Source organism: Mesoplodon bidens (genome assembly GCF_964165515.1).
Source record: "Mesoplodon bidens genome assembly, chromosome: 16".
Taxonomy (NCBI): Eukaryota; Metazoa; Chordata; class Mammalia; order Artiodactyla; family Ziphiidae; genus Mesoplodon; species Mesoplodon bidens.
Genome location: NC_138173.1, coordinates 77,175,504 through 77,187,323, shown reverse-complemented (window position 1 = coordinate 77,187,323; position 11,820 = coordinate 77,175,504). Strand labels below are relative to the sequence as shown.

At 68.0% G+C, this 11,820-nt stretch overlaps 2 protein-coding genes across 8 annotated transcripts; both read left to right on the top strand.

Annotated features, from left to right (window-relative positions):
* The first annotated feature begins 164 nt into the window (after nucleotides 1–164).
* On the top strand, nucleotides 165–4,037 carry NAPRT (nicotinate phosphoribosyltransferase). 2 transcript variants are annotated; one of them, XM_081258202.1, is made up of 13 exons: nucleotides 170–920; nucleotides 1,002–1,129; nucleotides 1,241–1,323; nucleotides 1,578–1,708; nucleotides 1,813–1,928; nucleotides 2,187–2,383; nucleotides 2,460–2,600; nucleotides 2,908–2,992; nucleotides 3,106–3,186; nucleotides 3,283–3,385; nucleotides 3,471–3,625; nucleotides 3,728–3,835; nucleotides 3,922–4,037. In XM_081258202.1, exons 1-13 carry the CDS (start codon nucleotides 695–697, stop codon nucleotides 3,982–3,984), a joined length of 1,617 nt encoding a protein of 538 aa, XP_081114328.1. In that variant the 5' UTR covers nucleotides 170–694; the 3' UTR covers nucleotides 3,985–4,037. The 2 variants fall into 2 exon arrangements, with proteins under 2 accessions (XP_081114329.1, XP_081114328.1); XM_081258203.1 differs by lacking the exon at nucleotides 3,106–3,186 and having other exon boundaries at nucleotides 165–920.
* Nucleotides 4,038–4,167: 130 nt separating this feature from the next.
* MROH6 (maestro heat like repeat family member 6) lies at nucleotides 4,168–11,820 on the top strand. Of its 6 annotated transcripts, XM_081258198.1 has the most exons (14): nucleotides 4,168–6,112; nucleotides 6,266–6,418; nucleotides 6,588–6,742; nucleotides 7,338–7,455; nucleotides 7,642–7,826; nucleotides 7,919–8,056; nucleotides 8,171–8,285; nucleotides 8,395–8,538; nucleotides 8,610–8,783; nucleotides 8,966–9,133; nucleotides 9,384–9,503; nucleotides 9,759–9,861; nucleotides 9,973–10,038; nucleotides 10,172–11,820. In XM_081258198.1, exons 1-14 carry the CDS (start codon nucleotides 5,861–5,863, stop codon nucleotides 10,411–10,413), a joined length of 2,133 nt encoding a protein of 710 aa, XP_081114324.1. In that variant the 5' UTR covers nucleotides 4,168–5,860; the 3' UTR covers nucleotides 10,414–11,820. The 6 variants fall into 6 exon arrangements, 5 of the variants coding, with proteins under 5 accessions (XP_081114324.1, XP_081114323.1, XP_081114322.1 ...); XM_081258197.1 differs by having other exon boundaries at nucleotides 9,759–10,038; XM_081258196.1 differs by having other exon boundaries at nucleotides 4,168–6,418.

The following is an 11,820-nucleotide window of genomic DNA, read 5'->3' as shown; positions in this document are numbered from 1 at the left end:
TGACACACTGCCCTGTGGAATTGTGCCCACTGTCCTGCCTGGGCCCCCACCCCCCTCCCCAGTCTGGGCAGGACTTGTGTCACGCTGGACCCAGCGTGGCTGGTGAGAGAGTGGGTTGTGGTTACTCTGGTCAGAGCTGGTGGCCTCCAAGGGCCCTCAGGAGTCATGTGGGGCTTACTGTGCAGGACCCGAGAGCCTTCGGTGCCAGCTGGTGGTGGATGAGCGGCCCCCTCGTGTCGGCACCACCCTGCTACCCGAACAGCGTGGCGTGGGCCTTGCCTTGGTGCGGTGCCGGCTGCGAGCTGCCCTGCCCAGGCCTTGGGTGCCTTCTGGGCGGGCGAGGATGGAGTCCAGCTGGACGTGGAGTTCGAATTGCCCTCTTCCACCCTCTCCCCACGCTGCCCGGACTTGGCTGCGCGGCCGGGGGCAGGACAGACCACGCTCCAAGGGGCCAGGGGGAGCTGGGCTGACCAGCGAGAGCGCAAGTCCCCACCTCGAGCCACGGTCCGGCTGCTGGGACCGCTCAGAGCGCGTCCGGAGGCCAGCGGCCTGCCCTGACGGTTCTGGTTGCCAGGAAAGGCAGTGAGTGGCTCCACGGTGTCCCAACCCGCTAGCGGGGCGGGCCCTGGCCAGAGCGGCGTCACGCGGGCGGGGCGGCCAAAGTCCGGGGCGCCAGGGCCGCGGCCAGAGTACGATGGCGGCGGAGCAGGACCCCGAGGGGCGCGCGGCGGCGCGGCCGCTGCTCACCGACCTGTACCAGGCCACCATGGCGCTGGGCTACTGGCGCGCCGGCCGGGCGCAGGAGGCGGCCGAGTTCGAGCTCTTCTTCCGCCGCTGCCCGTTCGGCGGAGCCTTCGCCTTGGCCGCGGGGCTGCGCGACTGCGTGCGTTTCGTGCGCGCCTTCCGCCTGAGGGACGCAGGTAGCTCCCCCCCGCCCCGGGCAGCCCCCGGGCCCGGCCGCCCCGCGAGCCCTCGCCCACCACGGCCTCTGTCGCCCCCAGACGTGCAGTTCCTGGCCTCGGTGCTGCCCCCAGACACAGACCCCGCGTTCTTCCAGCATCTTCGTGCCCTCGACTGCTCTGGGGTGACGGTGCGGGCCCTGCCCGAGGGCTCCCTCGCCTTCCCCGGCGTGAGTGCGGGGGAAGCGGGGCGCGGGGGCAGCGGGGCGCGGGGGCCGCGGGGCACGGGGTGTGGGCCAGAGCAGGGCCGGGTGGCGCCGAGCCGACAGCCCGCCCCGCAGGTGCCGCTGCTGCAGGTGTCCGGGCCGCTCCTGGTGGTGCAGCTGCTGGAGACGCCGCTCCTCTGCCTGGTCAGCTACGCCAGGTGGGGCCCGGGGCGCCAGGTGGGGCCTGGGGCGGGACACCCGCCTCCCACCGGAGGCCGGAAGCCTGGGCTCTCCGGGAAGGAGCACTGACTTCCGGGCCCGGACCCGTGGGGCGTGGCCCCTGGGGGCGGAGCGCTGGGACGGGGTTATGGCAGGGGCCTTCGGGTCCCGCTGCTCGGGTTCTCGGGAGAGGCCGCGCTCTGCGTGGCTTCCCGGCCCTCACTGCGGGTCCCCTGACCCCTTGCTCCCGCAGCCTCATTGCCACGAACGCCGCGCGGCTTCGCCTGATCGCAGGGCCGGAGAAGCGGTTGCTGGAGCTGGGGCTTCGGCGGGCTCAGGGCCCCGACGGGGGTCTTACCGCCTCTACCTACAGCTACCTGGGCGGTGAGGGCCAGGAGACGGAGGCCTGGTTTGGGGGAGGAGGAGGCCAGCCCTGAGACCCCCTTCAGTGCCTGAGTCCCCCAATGTTGCCTGATGCCCCGACCCAGGCTTCGATGGCAGCAGCAACATGCTCGCAGGACAGCTGCGGGGCGTGCCGGTGGCCGGGACCCTGGCGCACTCCTTCATCACTTCCTTTTCAGGCACCGAGGTGCCCCCTGACCCGGTCAGTACCCCTGTCCCCCCAGCTGGACTCCAGAGGGCAGACCCCCAAGCCGAGCCCTTCCCGGGGAGCAGGAGAGGCCAGTCCCTGCTCTGCGCACAGGCAGATACCACGCCTGGCCCACCCAAGCCACCCCGGGCAGGTGGTCTCAGTGCGGCACTGCGAAGCTGGCAGGCAGGTGGCTCAGACTCTCTGCTGGGGTTGAACCAGTGCCCACCCTGAGCGCTGGTTCCTCCACCCTTCACCAACCCTTCTCCATAGATGTTGGCTCCAGCGGCTGGTCAGGGCCCCAGGGTGGACCTGGCCGCCTGCGTGGAGACGTGGCTGGAGCGTGTGTGTGGCCACCTGGGGCTGGGGGTGCAGGAGCCACACCGGGGTGAGCGGGCGGCCTTTGTGGCCTATGCCCTGGCCTTTCCCCGGGCCTTCCAGGGCCTGCTGGACACCTACAGTGTGCGGAGGTGAGGCCCGGGCATCCCCCAGGGTGGGCTCGGCAGAGCAGCAGCAGACCCCCTACCCCCATGTCCCCACCTGCAGGAGTGGTCTCCCCAACTTCCTGGCTGTAGCCCTGGCACTGGAGGAGCTGGGCTACCAGGCAGTGGGAGTGAGACTGGACAGTGGCGACCTGCTCCAGCAGGCTCAGGAGACCCGGGGCGTCTTCCGAACGGCGGCGGCCCAGTGAGTCCCCCAGGGAGGGGCTTTGCCTTCTGAGAGACCCCCTCCGGTTCAGGGATATTGGGATGGGACAGCGGGAGGGAGGGACCGTGCCTCTCCCACCATGAGGGTCTCTGACGTGCTGCTACCGCAGTAGAGGTACTGCAGCCTTGGCGAGGAAGCTGGGGTGGGCTCGCTCAGGGGCCCATAGGCACAAAGGCCAGAGCCAGTGTGGCTGAGGGCAGATTATCAGGTGGCGGGGAGACGGCATGACTGGGTGGGGAGGGGGCCGGGTGAGTCAGGAACGTCTGAGGGCCGCCCCCCGTCACAGGTTCCGGGTGCCCTGGCTGGAGTCCATCCCCATTGCTGTCAGCAACAACGTCGATGAGGAGGAGCTGGCCAGGCTGGCCCAGGAGGTGGGCGGGGCAGGGGCGGCCCAGGGGGCGGCTCGGTGGGCGGGGCGGGGGCGGCTGGGGGCCCTGGGCCTGCAGGTGCTGGCCGAGCTCAGTGCCCCGCCCCCCACCTCCAGGGCAGTGAGGTGAATGTCATCGGCATCGGTACTAGCGTGGTCACCTGCCCTCGCCAGCCTTCCCTGGGCTGTGTCTACAAGGTAGAGACAGGGGCCGGGGCCCAGTGGGGGTGGGCTGGGGATGGACCATGGGTCCGGGGAGAAGGGTCCAGCTAGCTCAGCACCCTGTCCCTGTAGCTGGTGTCCGTGGGAGGCCAGCCGCGAATGAAGCTGACCGAGGACCCCGAGAAGCAGACATTGCCTGGAAGCAAGGCTGCCTTCCGGCTCCTGGGCTCCGATGGTGAGGCCCCTCCCACCCTCCGCAGTTCAGCTCAAGGCCCCAGGCCCCGTGCATGCCTGGCGCCCTCACATGCGCACACACACAGGGGCTCTGCTGTTAGACGTGCTGCAGTTAGCAGAGGAGCCACCTCCCCAGGCTGGCCAGGAGCTCAGAGTCTGGCCTCGAGGGACCCAGGAGTCCTGTACCGTGAGGCCGGCGCACGTGGAGCCGCTGCTGCGACCCTGGGTCCAGCGGGGACAGGTGACCGCCCCTAGCCACCCACCCCCTTAGCCTGCACCTTCAACTCAAATCGAGCTCGGACACCTGACCTCGAGCCAGCCCCTTCCCCCCTCTTCCCCCCAGCTGTGTGAGCCCCTCCCATCTCTGGCCGAATCTAGAGCCTTTGCCCAGCAGTCCCTGAGCCGTCTGAGTCCTGCCCACAGGCGGCTTGAGCAGCCGGCAGTGTACCAGGTGGGTATAGGGCCCACATCATCAACCCGCCCTGTGCCCTCTCTCCCCGCACGGCCACCCATCGTCCCCCCCTCTCCTCCCTGCAGGTGGCGCTGTCTGAGAAGCTCCGGGCCCTGGTGGATAGACTGAGTGCCAGAGGTGCCCTCTGAGAATCCCCTGCTGGGAGCTGCCTGAAATTAACACGAGTCACTCACTATCCCCACAGCTTGTCATGTGTCATTTCTTCGCCGAGCCTGCCACTCACTGGACCCCCAGGGCTTCCCAGGGTGAGCTGGAGTCAGGAATCAGCATGAGGGTTCATCCTCCCAGGGAAGACCCCGGCCCGGCCAGGGCAGGTAGGCAGCCCCGTGCTGAGGCCTGAGGTCGGCTAAGGCCGGGGGTGGGGGTCGGTATCTGAGGCCTGGAGAGCTGGACTGTAGGAGCAGATCCGGGGCAGGACAGGGCAGGGCTGTGGGGAAAGGGAGGGGGCTTTGGTGCCCAACTAGGAGCTGGGGGGGTTACTGGAAGACCTCTCCATGCTAGGGGCTCGAGGCGGGCTGGGGATAAAGTGCCAGATGGAGGGGCTCCGGGATTCCCCCCGGGCGGGGCAGGCTCGGTGGGACACCTCAAACTTCCCCCGCCAAGGCGAGGCCTGGGTGTCCCCTGCCACTGTTGCCGCCAGCTCTGCGGGACCCTGTACCCCTGGGCTCCACCCATCTGGCTCCCTGTCGGCCCTGGCATCTGTCACGGCATGGACTAGGCCTGGGCCTTGGGGACCCAGCTACTGCCCCTGCAGTCCTGGGAAAGGAGAGGAGGGCTGGGGGCCTGCCTGCACTAGAGCTGGTGAAGGTGAGGGAGCAGGGACTGGCTCAGCTCTGGGCACCTGGCCAGGGTCCTGGGCTGGCCCTGCCTCTGTGTGGGCAGGCTCGTCAGGTCTCCACCGGCTTTGGCTCCGGAGGAGCCACACAGGAGAGAGGTTTGAGGCTCTGCAGGACAGAGGGTGGGGCCTGGGCCTCTCCCGCCTGAGTGGGGGACACAAGCAGGCGAGGGCGTGGGGGAATGCTGACTGTCCAGGGTGCTTCCCGGAACACTTCTGCCTGCCCAGGTATTTGGCCAGACCAGCTCTTCTGGCTCCCCTGACCCAGGCTGGGCAGTGGCCGCTGCGCTGCTGGGTGAGGGTGACAGTGGGGATTTGGGGCAGAGGCCCGGTCAGGCCAGCCTTGGGGAGCAGGAGGCTTGGAGAGAGATACAGACGCCGCCTGCCGCCACACACACACACGACAGAACACGCACCAGGCCCCAGGTACCCACAGGTCACCACTTCTGAGCTTGGCACTTCCTCAGTGCCAGGACCCAGACACTCCCCCTGCCCCCACCGTGATCCACAGTGATGTCAGTCACCTGCAAGGGCACCTGGGAGGCACAGGGCAGCTCCTCTTGCTTCCGGCTCCACCCCAGGGCTGCTCGGAATCATCCCCATGCCCGGGATGTCCGGCCGAGTCAGGATGCAGAGAGGAGAGCCCAGCCCCGGGCCGCAAGCGCAGCCTGGACCCGACTGCTTCTTTAGGGCTGAATCAGGCGAGGCCTCAGCTCAGGGCTGGGCCCAGACTTCTAAAACCTGCTGGGGCCTCCTCAGAGCTGTCTACACCTGCCCAGGGTTCTCTGCCCAGACGGGTCGGAAGTCAGGGTCAGGGACCCTTCCCCGCCTCCCCTTGCAGATCCACTGTCTCCCAGGGGCCTTGCTTGCCCCTTTCCCAGGGCCCGGTGGGCACAGCCTAGGCTGGCCACTCACCAACAACAGTAGGCGGGAAGACCCTTCAAAAGCCCCCGCGGGCACCACACCTGGGGACACCCCTGTATGGCTCCCCGACCTCCCCCCCCCACAGAGCATGCACACGCACACGTACCCACACGCTGCCACGCCTGTCCCTGGGCCTGCCTGCCTGGGGCCTGCTTCTAGGTCAGGCCTGGGCACGGCTTCTGGGAGGACCAGTGCCAGGCACTGTAGGCTGGGCCCGGCTGAGCAGCTCAGTGTGTGCGGCGGCCATGGCTGGGGGCGCGTGGGGCTGGGCCCGGGGGGCCCCCATGGGAGCCCTAACCCTGACGGCTCTGGCTGAAGGGATCCGGGCCAGCCAGGGGCAGCCCCCGGGACCCCCCTCCACCGGCCCTCAGCCCGAACCCGAGCTTGAACGCGGGGTAGAGCCTGGGTGGGCAGCCGCCATTCCCCCAGCTGGCAGTGAGCCCTTCTCCCAGCCTCCTGCCCAGGAGCCAACCCCTGAGGGACCCGGTCATCGTCTGGTGAGCAGGAGGGATGCCTGGGGGGTAAAGGGGGACAGAGCTGGGAAACAACAGAAAGGCACGGGGGCTTTGTCGAGAGCTGGGACGGGGTGGGGAGGAAGAGAGTGGGAGAGGCAAGGGGGTCTCATAGGCTTCCCTCGCCCCCACTCCCAGACGCCCCAGAGTTCCTTGGAAGAAGGGGCCCTCGCAGACCTGGTGTCGTCCACGGCTGCCTGTCTGGACGAGGCTGGCTTTGCGGGAACGCAGGCAACAGCACTCACCCTGTTCTCAGCCCTGGAGGCCCGGGGGGAGCGGCTGGAGGACCAGGTTAGCCCCCGTCGCCGTCCTGCCCTCGGAGTCTCCCGCCTGGTCCCCTTCAGGGTGGGGGGCTGGAGGGATCAGCCCCCTTCAGGCCGCAGCTGCTTCGTCGGGGCACCGAGGGTAACGTGCAGGGGTCACGGAGACTGGACCACTGACGTCTGCCCCTCCATGCCAGGTGCATGGCCTTGTGCGAGGGTTGCTGGCACAGGTGCCCAGCCTGGCGGAGTGGAGGCCCCAGCGGGCGGCCCTGCGGGTGCTGAGCACACTGGCCCTGGAGCACTCTCGGGACGTGGTGTGTGCACTGCTGCCGTGCTCACTGCCCCCGGACCGGTAACCCGCCCCGCCCCGCCCCACCCCGCCAGACGCCGCATCCCCCGTGGCCCCAACGCAGCTTCCTTCCCCTTTCCGGCTTGTGGTGGAGACTGGCCCAGGGTGGGGTGGGTCACGGCGGGGCAGGGCCTTCCCTGTCTTCCGCTCCTGCCTCTCATCCACTGAGGGTCCTCAGTGCTGGGTTCCCGGCTTGGGGCCTGCCTTCTCTCTCCAGGTCTCTCCTGGAGCCCAGCCTGGCGGGGTGTGCTTCTGAGCAAGCCAGGTGGCTGCTGCATCCCAACGCCCCTGGCTCTTTGGTTAGTCTGCCCCAGGAGAAGTTATCTGTGGCTTTATTCTCTATGGTGATTGTTCATAATGCCAGGATTGTTTCACCGTTACTGGCCGAACAGGGTTCTGAGTGGTCCCTGCCGGGCAGCTGATCCTGCAGACTTGGCTCTGTTGCGGTCTGCACAGATGCCACTTATTTTGTTTCTTTGGGATTGCGGGGTTGATTACCTGCCCCTCCTCCTGCTGGAGTCCTAGCGGTCGCCTCCCCGACCTGGAGACTCCCCTCATCCCAGCGCCAGGCCCTGGCTCACATGCCCTGTGCCCCCAGGGCGGCAGCCGAGCTTTGGCGCAGCCTGAGCCAGAACCAGCGCGTGAATGGGCAGGTGCTGGTGCAGCTGCTGTGGGTGCTAAAGGGCTCGGCCAGATCCAAGCTGGAGGCACTGGCGGTAGGTGGCATTGCCAGGAGACTCCCCTGGCCCTGGCCCAAGGGGACAGGAGAGTCTGGCCTCAGGGGGTTGGGGGCAGCAGGCTGTCACCCGGGTCACACCCATCCATAACGTCTCTCAAGCATAGAGGCTTTGTCCTCGCCCTGTCTGCGGTGTCTGAGCCTGAATGAGCCCCTTGTTCCACAGGCCACTCGCGCCCTTGGGGAGATGCTAGCTGTGTCCGGCTGCGTGGGTGCCACACGGGGCTTCTACCCGCACCTTCTCCTTGTGCTGGTCACACAGCTACATGAGCTGGCCCGGGACCCATGCCCCCCTGACATCCCCAAGGTTTGGGCCCCATCCCACCAAGGGCTAGCGTACAGCCACGCCAGGTGAGGGGTGCACACCGGGGGGAGTGAGGGCTGGGCCAGTGCCCTCCTGGCCCTCACTGCCCATTCGTCTGCTGCCCCCCCCCCTCCTCCAGCTGCACGGTGGAGGCCTTGAAGGCCCTGCTCACTGGGGATGGCTGCCGCATGGTGGTCACGTGCATGGAGCAGGCTGGAGGCTGGAGAACACTGGTGGGAGCCCACACCCACCTGGAGGGTGTCCTGCTGCTGGCCAGGTGCAGGGCAGGGGTGTGGGATAAGAGGCAGGGGCATGGGGGTTGTCGGGTAGAGGCTTTGTGAGGGCCGAGGCCGGAAGCAGAGGGAGAGCTCCCATTTCCGCCCCATCACAGTGCCATGGTGGCACACGCCGACCACCACCTGCGAGGCCTGTTCGCGGACTTGCTGCCCCAGCTGCGCAGCGCGGAAGACGCACAGCGCCTCACGGCTATGGCCTTCTTCACCGGAGTGAGCCCGCTTCCAGGATGGGTGGTGAGGGGTGACCATGGACTTGGACCCTAAGCGGCCGAGCCGGCACGGGAACGCGGGCGTGCTGACCCTGTGTCCCCCCGCCCAGTTGTTGCAGAGCCGGCCCACCAGACGGCTTCTGCGGGAGGAGGTCATCCTGGAGCGGCTCTGCGCTTGGCAGGGCGACCCCGAGCCCACCGTGCGCTGGCTGGGCCTGCTGGGCCTCGACCACCTGGCGCTGAACCGCGGGAAGGTGAGGGGCAGGACTGGGCGGGGTCTGGGCGGGGTCTGGGCGGGGTCGCCCACGAGTCCCCGTCCCTGCAGGTGCGTCACGTGAGCACGCTGCTGCCCGCGCTCCTGGGCGCGCTGGGCGAGGGTGACGCGCGGCTCGTGGGCGCTGCACTGGGGGCGCTGCGGAGGGTCCTGATGCGGCAGCGGGCGCCGGTGCGGCTCCTGGGCACGGAGCTGGGACCGCTCCTCCCACCGCTTCTGGACGACGTGAGCCCGGCCCAGCCCGCCCCTCCGGCCCCGCCCCGCCCGCCGTCCCCACCCCCTCCCCAGGCTCTCCCAGGGTTCCCCAACCAGGCCCCGCTCCTGGCCCCCAGATCACGCCCCCAGACGGCAGCCCTCCGGACACCCTCTCCCTGCTGGCTCCGCCCTGACCGCGCCCTCCTGTGCAGGCCCGGGACTCGGTCCGTGCATCGGCGGTCGGGCTCCTCGGGACGCTGGTGCGGCGCGGCCGGGGCGGGCTCCGGGTGGGGCTCCGCGGCCCCCTGCGGAAGCTGGTGCTGCAGAGTCTCGTGCCGCTGCTGTTGCGACTGTACGACCCCAGCCGGGACACCAATGAGGTCAGCCCCCCCAAGACCGTGCCATGGCTGTCTCCATCCGGCCCACCCATCCCCACGACAGCTGCCTCTCCAAAGATGACAGGTCGGGGACTTCCCCCGGGACCTCAGGTGCAGGTGACATGCGCAGCCAGGTTCCTGGTCTTTCCTGGACCGCCTGCTCCTCCACCCCTCATCCTGGCCACCTCCCCCCTCCCAGGCCATTTCTTGCCACTTTCTGGACTCCTAACCTTGCTCCCTTCCCCTGTTCCAGAGCTCAGAGTGGACCCTGGCACTCTGTGACCAGGCCCTGCGCTGGGGCCTACTGGAGGAGATGGTCACCGTGGCCCACTGCGACAGCCCTGAGGCCCTAAGCCGCATCTGCCACCGCCTGGTCAGTTGGGGGAGGACAGTGACAATGATGGGGTATGGTCAGCTGCCCACTTGGTCTAATATACACCACGGCCACTCCCCCCAGACTGAGTCTTCCCACCCTTCCAGTCAAGCTGGTGGCAGGTCTAAAGCCTCAGGTCCTGATGCCGTGTCCTGGGGGGGTCCCCAGGGCCCTCAGCCCCTGGACTCACCTCTGCGGCCTCCCTTCCATGCAGAATTGGCCCTCCTGTCCTGCCACGAGCCCTTCTGTCCCCAGGTTCAGTGGTACCCAAGTCACGTGCCCCGCTTCCTGAGCCAGACCCAGGGCTACCTGCGGAGCCCACAGGACTCCCTGCGCTGGGCAGCTGTTGTGCTCATGGGTAAGGCAGTCCTGGTGTCACACTGTCCCTTGCACCTAGGGCTCTGGGAGCCAGGCCAGCCCCTCCCTGCTGTGGGCATGGGGCCAGCACTCAGGGTTTGCTTTGGTCCAGGCTTCCTGGTCCATCACTCAAGCCCCAGCCGCATCAACCAGGACCTGCTAAACAATCTGTTCCAGGGTGAGGACCCGACTCACTGGGGCATGGAGTTCCGGAAAGGTGGTGGGCGCTAGGGCGGAGTGGATGGGAATGGATGGATGGAGGGCTGGGACCCTGGGGCCCTCCCGCCCCATGACCTGCCCTGTCCCCACAGACCTGGGGCAGCTGCAGGGTGACCCTGAGCCCACTGTGGTGGCAGCGGCACAAGTGTCCACCCAGCAGGTGGTGCTCCTGGCTCAGGCGCAGCACCCTCCCTGCCGTGGGCGCCTCCTGTGCCTTCCCTGCCTGGGCCGGCGCCACGCCCACCCTGCCCGGCCCCCACCAGTCTACAGAGACAGCCCGTTCCAGCACCACCGGAGCCCCGCTGGCCCCTGGGGCTGCTCGGGACCAGGCTGAGCCCGAATGGCCCACCCTCCGGGTGGGAACCAGGGTGCTGAGTCTGGCACCCCCCCGCTCTGTGGCCAGTCTTGGCAGCGGCAGATCTGCAGAAGAGGCCCCCCCTTGAGGGGCGCCCTGGGCTCGGTGCTGGCACCAATGCCTGCCCCCCGGAGCCACGCAAGGCCTGTTGCACACAAAGACCCCTCTCCGGGAGCTCACCCCCCAGACAGCCCTGCGACCTAGAGGGGGCACGCACCTTCTGACGGAGCATCATTTCACCCTCAGCCTCTCGCCTTGTACACCCCTGGGTCCATCTGTCCCCCCTCAGCCCCCTGCCTGGATGACACCTGACCTCCCGGGCCAAGGCCTGGTGGGGGACACTGTGAAGCTGGCACAGCCCTGGGAGCCGGTGCCGTGATAGGCTGCCCTCTGCCTGGGCCCTCCCGGCCACCCCAGCAGCCCATCACCCCTCGTCACATGCTCCACTCCTCGCTGGCCATGTCCTGGCCTGAGGTTCTGAGGTTTCTGGCCAAGAAGCACTGATCTGTCCTCCTGTCCACAGCCGCTGCCCCACAGCCTGGCCCCATTCCTGCCCCTCCCCCCCCACTTACCGTGTCAGACCCCACCTGGGCCTTCTCCGGAAGCTGTCCCCGACCTCCCCACTGGACACCACAGGCCTGAGATGACACCTGCGGGCTCAGGTGTGGGCTGCCAGCATTCGCACCCCACCAGGCTGAGCTGTCGTGCTGGTACCCCAGCATCCTGCTCAGGGCTGAATGGAGGCGTGACTGGACGTGTGGGGAAGAGGCCCCTCAGGATGGCGCCGACGCCGTGACCCAATCCATCCAGACCCTGGACGGGCGGCTTCCTCCACCTGGAGTGCCCGCCTTGAGGTGTTCTCTTGCCCTTTCAGGGCCCCCCAAAGCTGCCTCCTCAGAGGAGGCCTCAACTCACACAGACTCTTGGAGGCTGGAGTCCTGCCCGTCCCTGTGGAAAGCGTTTAAAATAAACACACAGATCCTAGGGGTTCAGCGTCTGGGTCTGGGGCCTGGGTCTGGGCCAAGGCTGGGTTCTGATGCGCTGGGCCTGCTCCGAGATCGGACTCGGGCTAAGATTACAAGGAAGACAGCATGTAGCCAGGAGTTTGGGTCAGCTCCGGGGTGGGCGGGAGATCAGGCAGGTTTCACCCTGAGCTGAGAAGCTGTGCTTTGGGCCTACGCATGCCGAACCAATGGGGTCGGGGCTCAGCAGGAAGGGATTGGGGTCTCCTCGTAGGTCCTTCCCAGGGCAGGGGAGGCTCAGGCCGAGGGCACTAGTCTGTGTGAAGCCAGGGGTATGGTTTGGGGTATTGGTTGGGCTTCTCCAAAGCAGATGCCAAAACTGGATTAAACTACAAGAAATATACCGGGGTACACGCTGGAGAAG

Excerpts from the sequence above, each read along its gene's own strand:
- MROH6 (XM_081258195.1), top strand. The coding sequence starts at position 5,861 with ATGGCTGGGGGCGCGTGGGGCTGGGCCCGGGGGGCCCCCATGGGAGCC. Across the intron at positions 8,057-8,170 it reads GGTGTCCTGCTGCTGGCCAG|TGCCATGGTGGCACACGCCG; the intron begins GTGCAGGGCAGG and ends GCCCCATCACAG. Across the intron at positions 8,286-8,394 it reads CTATGGCCTTCTTCACCGGA|TTGTTGCAGAGCCGGCCCAC; the intron begins GTGAGCCCGCTT and ends CCCCCCGCCCAG.
- NAPRT (XM_081258202.1), top strand. The coding sequence starts at position 695 with ATGGCGGCGGAGCAGGACCCCGAGGGGCGCGCGGCGGCGCGGCCGCTG. Across the intron at positions 921-1,001 it reads CTTCCGCCTGAGGGACGCAG|ACGTGCAGTTCCTGGCCTCG; the intron begins GTAGCTCCCCCC and ends TGTCGCCCCCAG. Across the intron at positions 1,929-2,186 it reads CCGAGGTGCCCCCTGACCCG|ATGTTGGCTCCAGCGGCTGG; the intron begins GTCAGTACCCCT and ends CCTTCTCCATAG.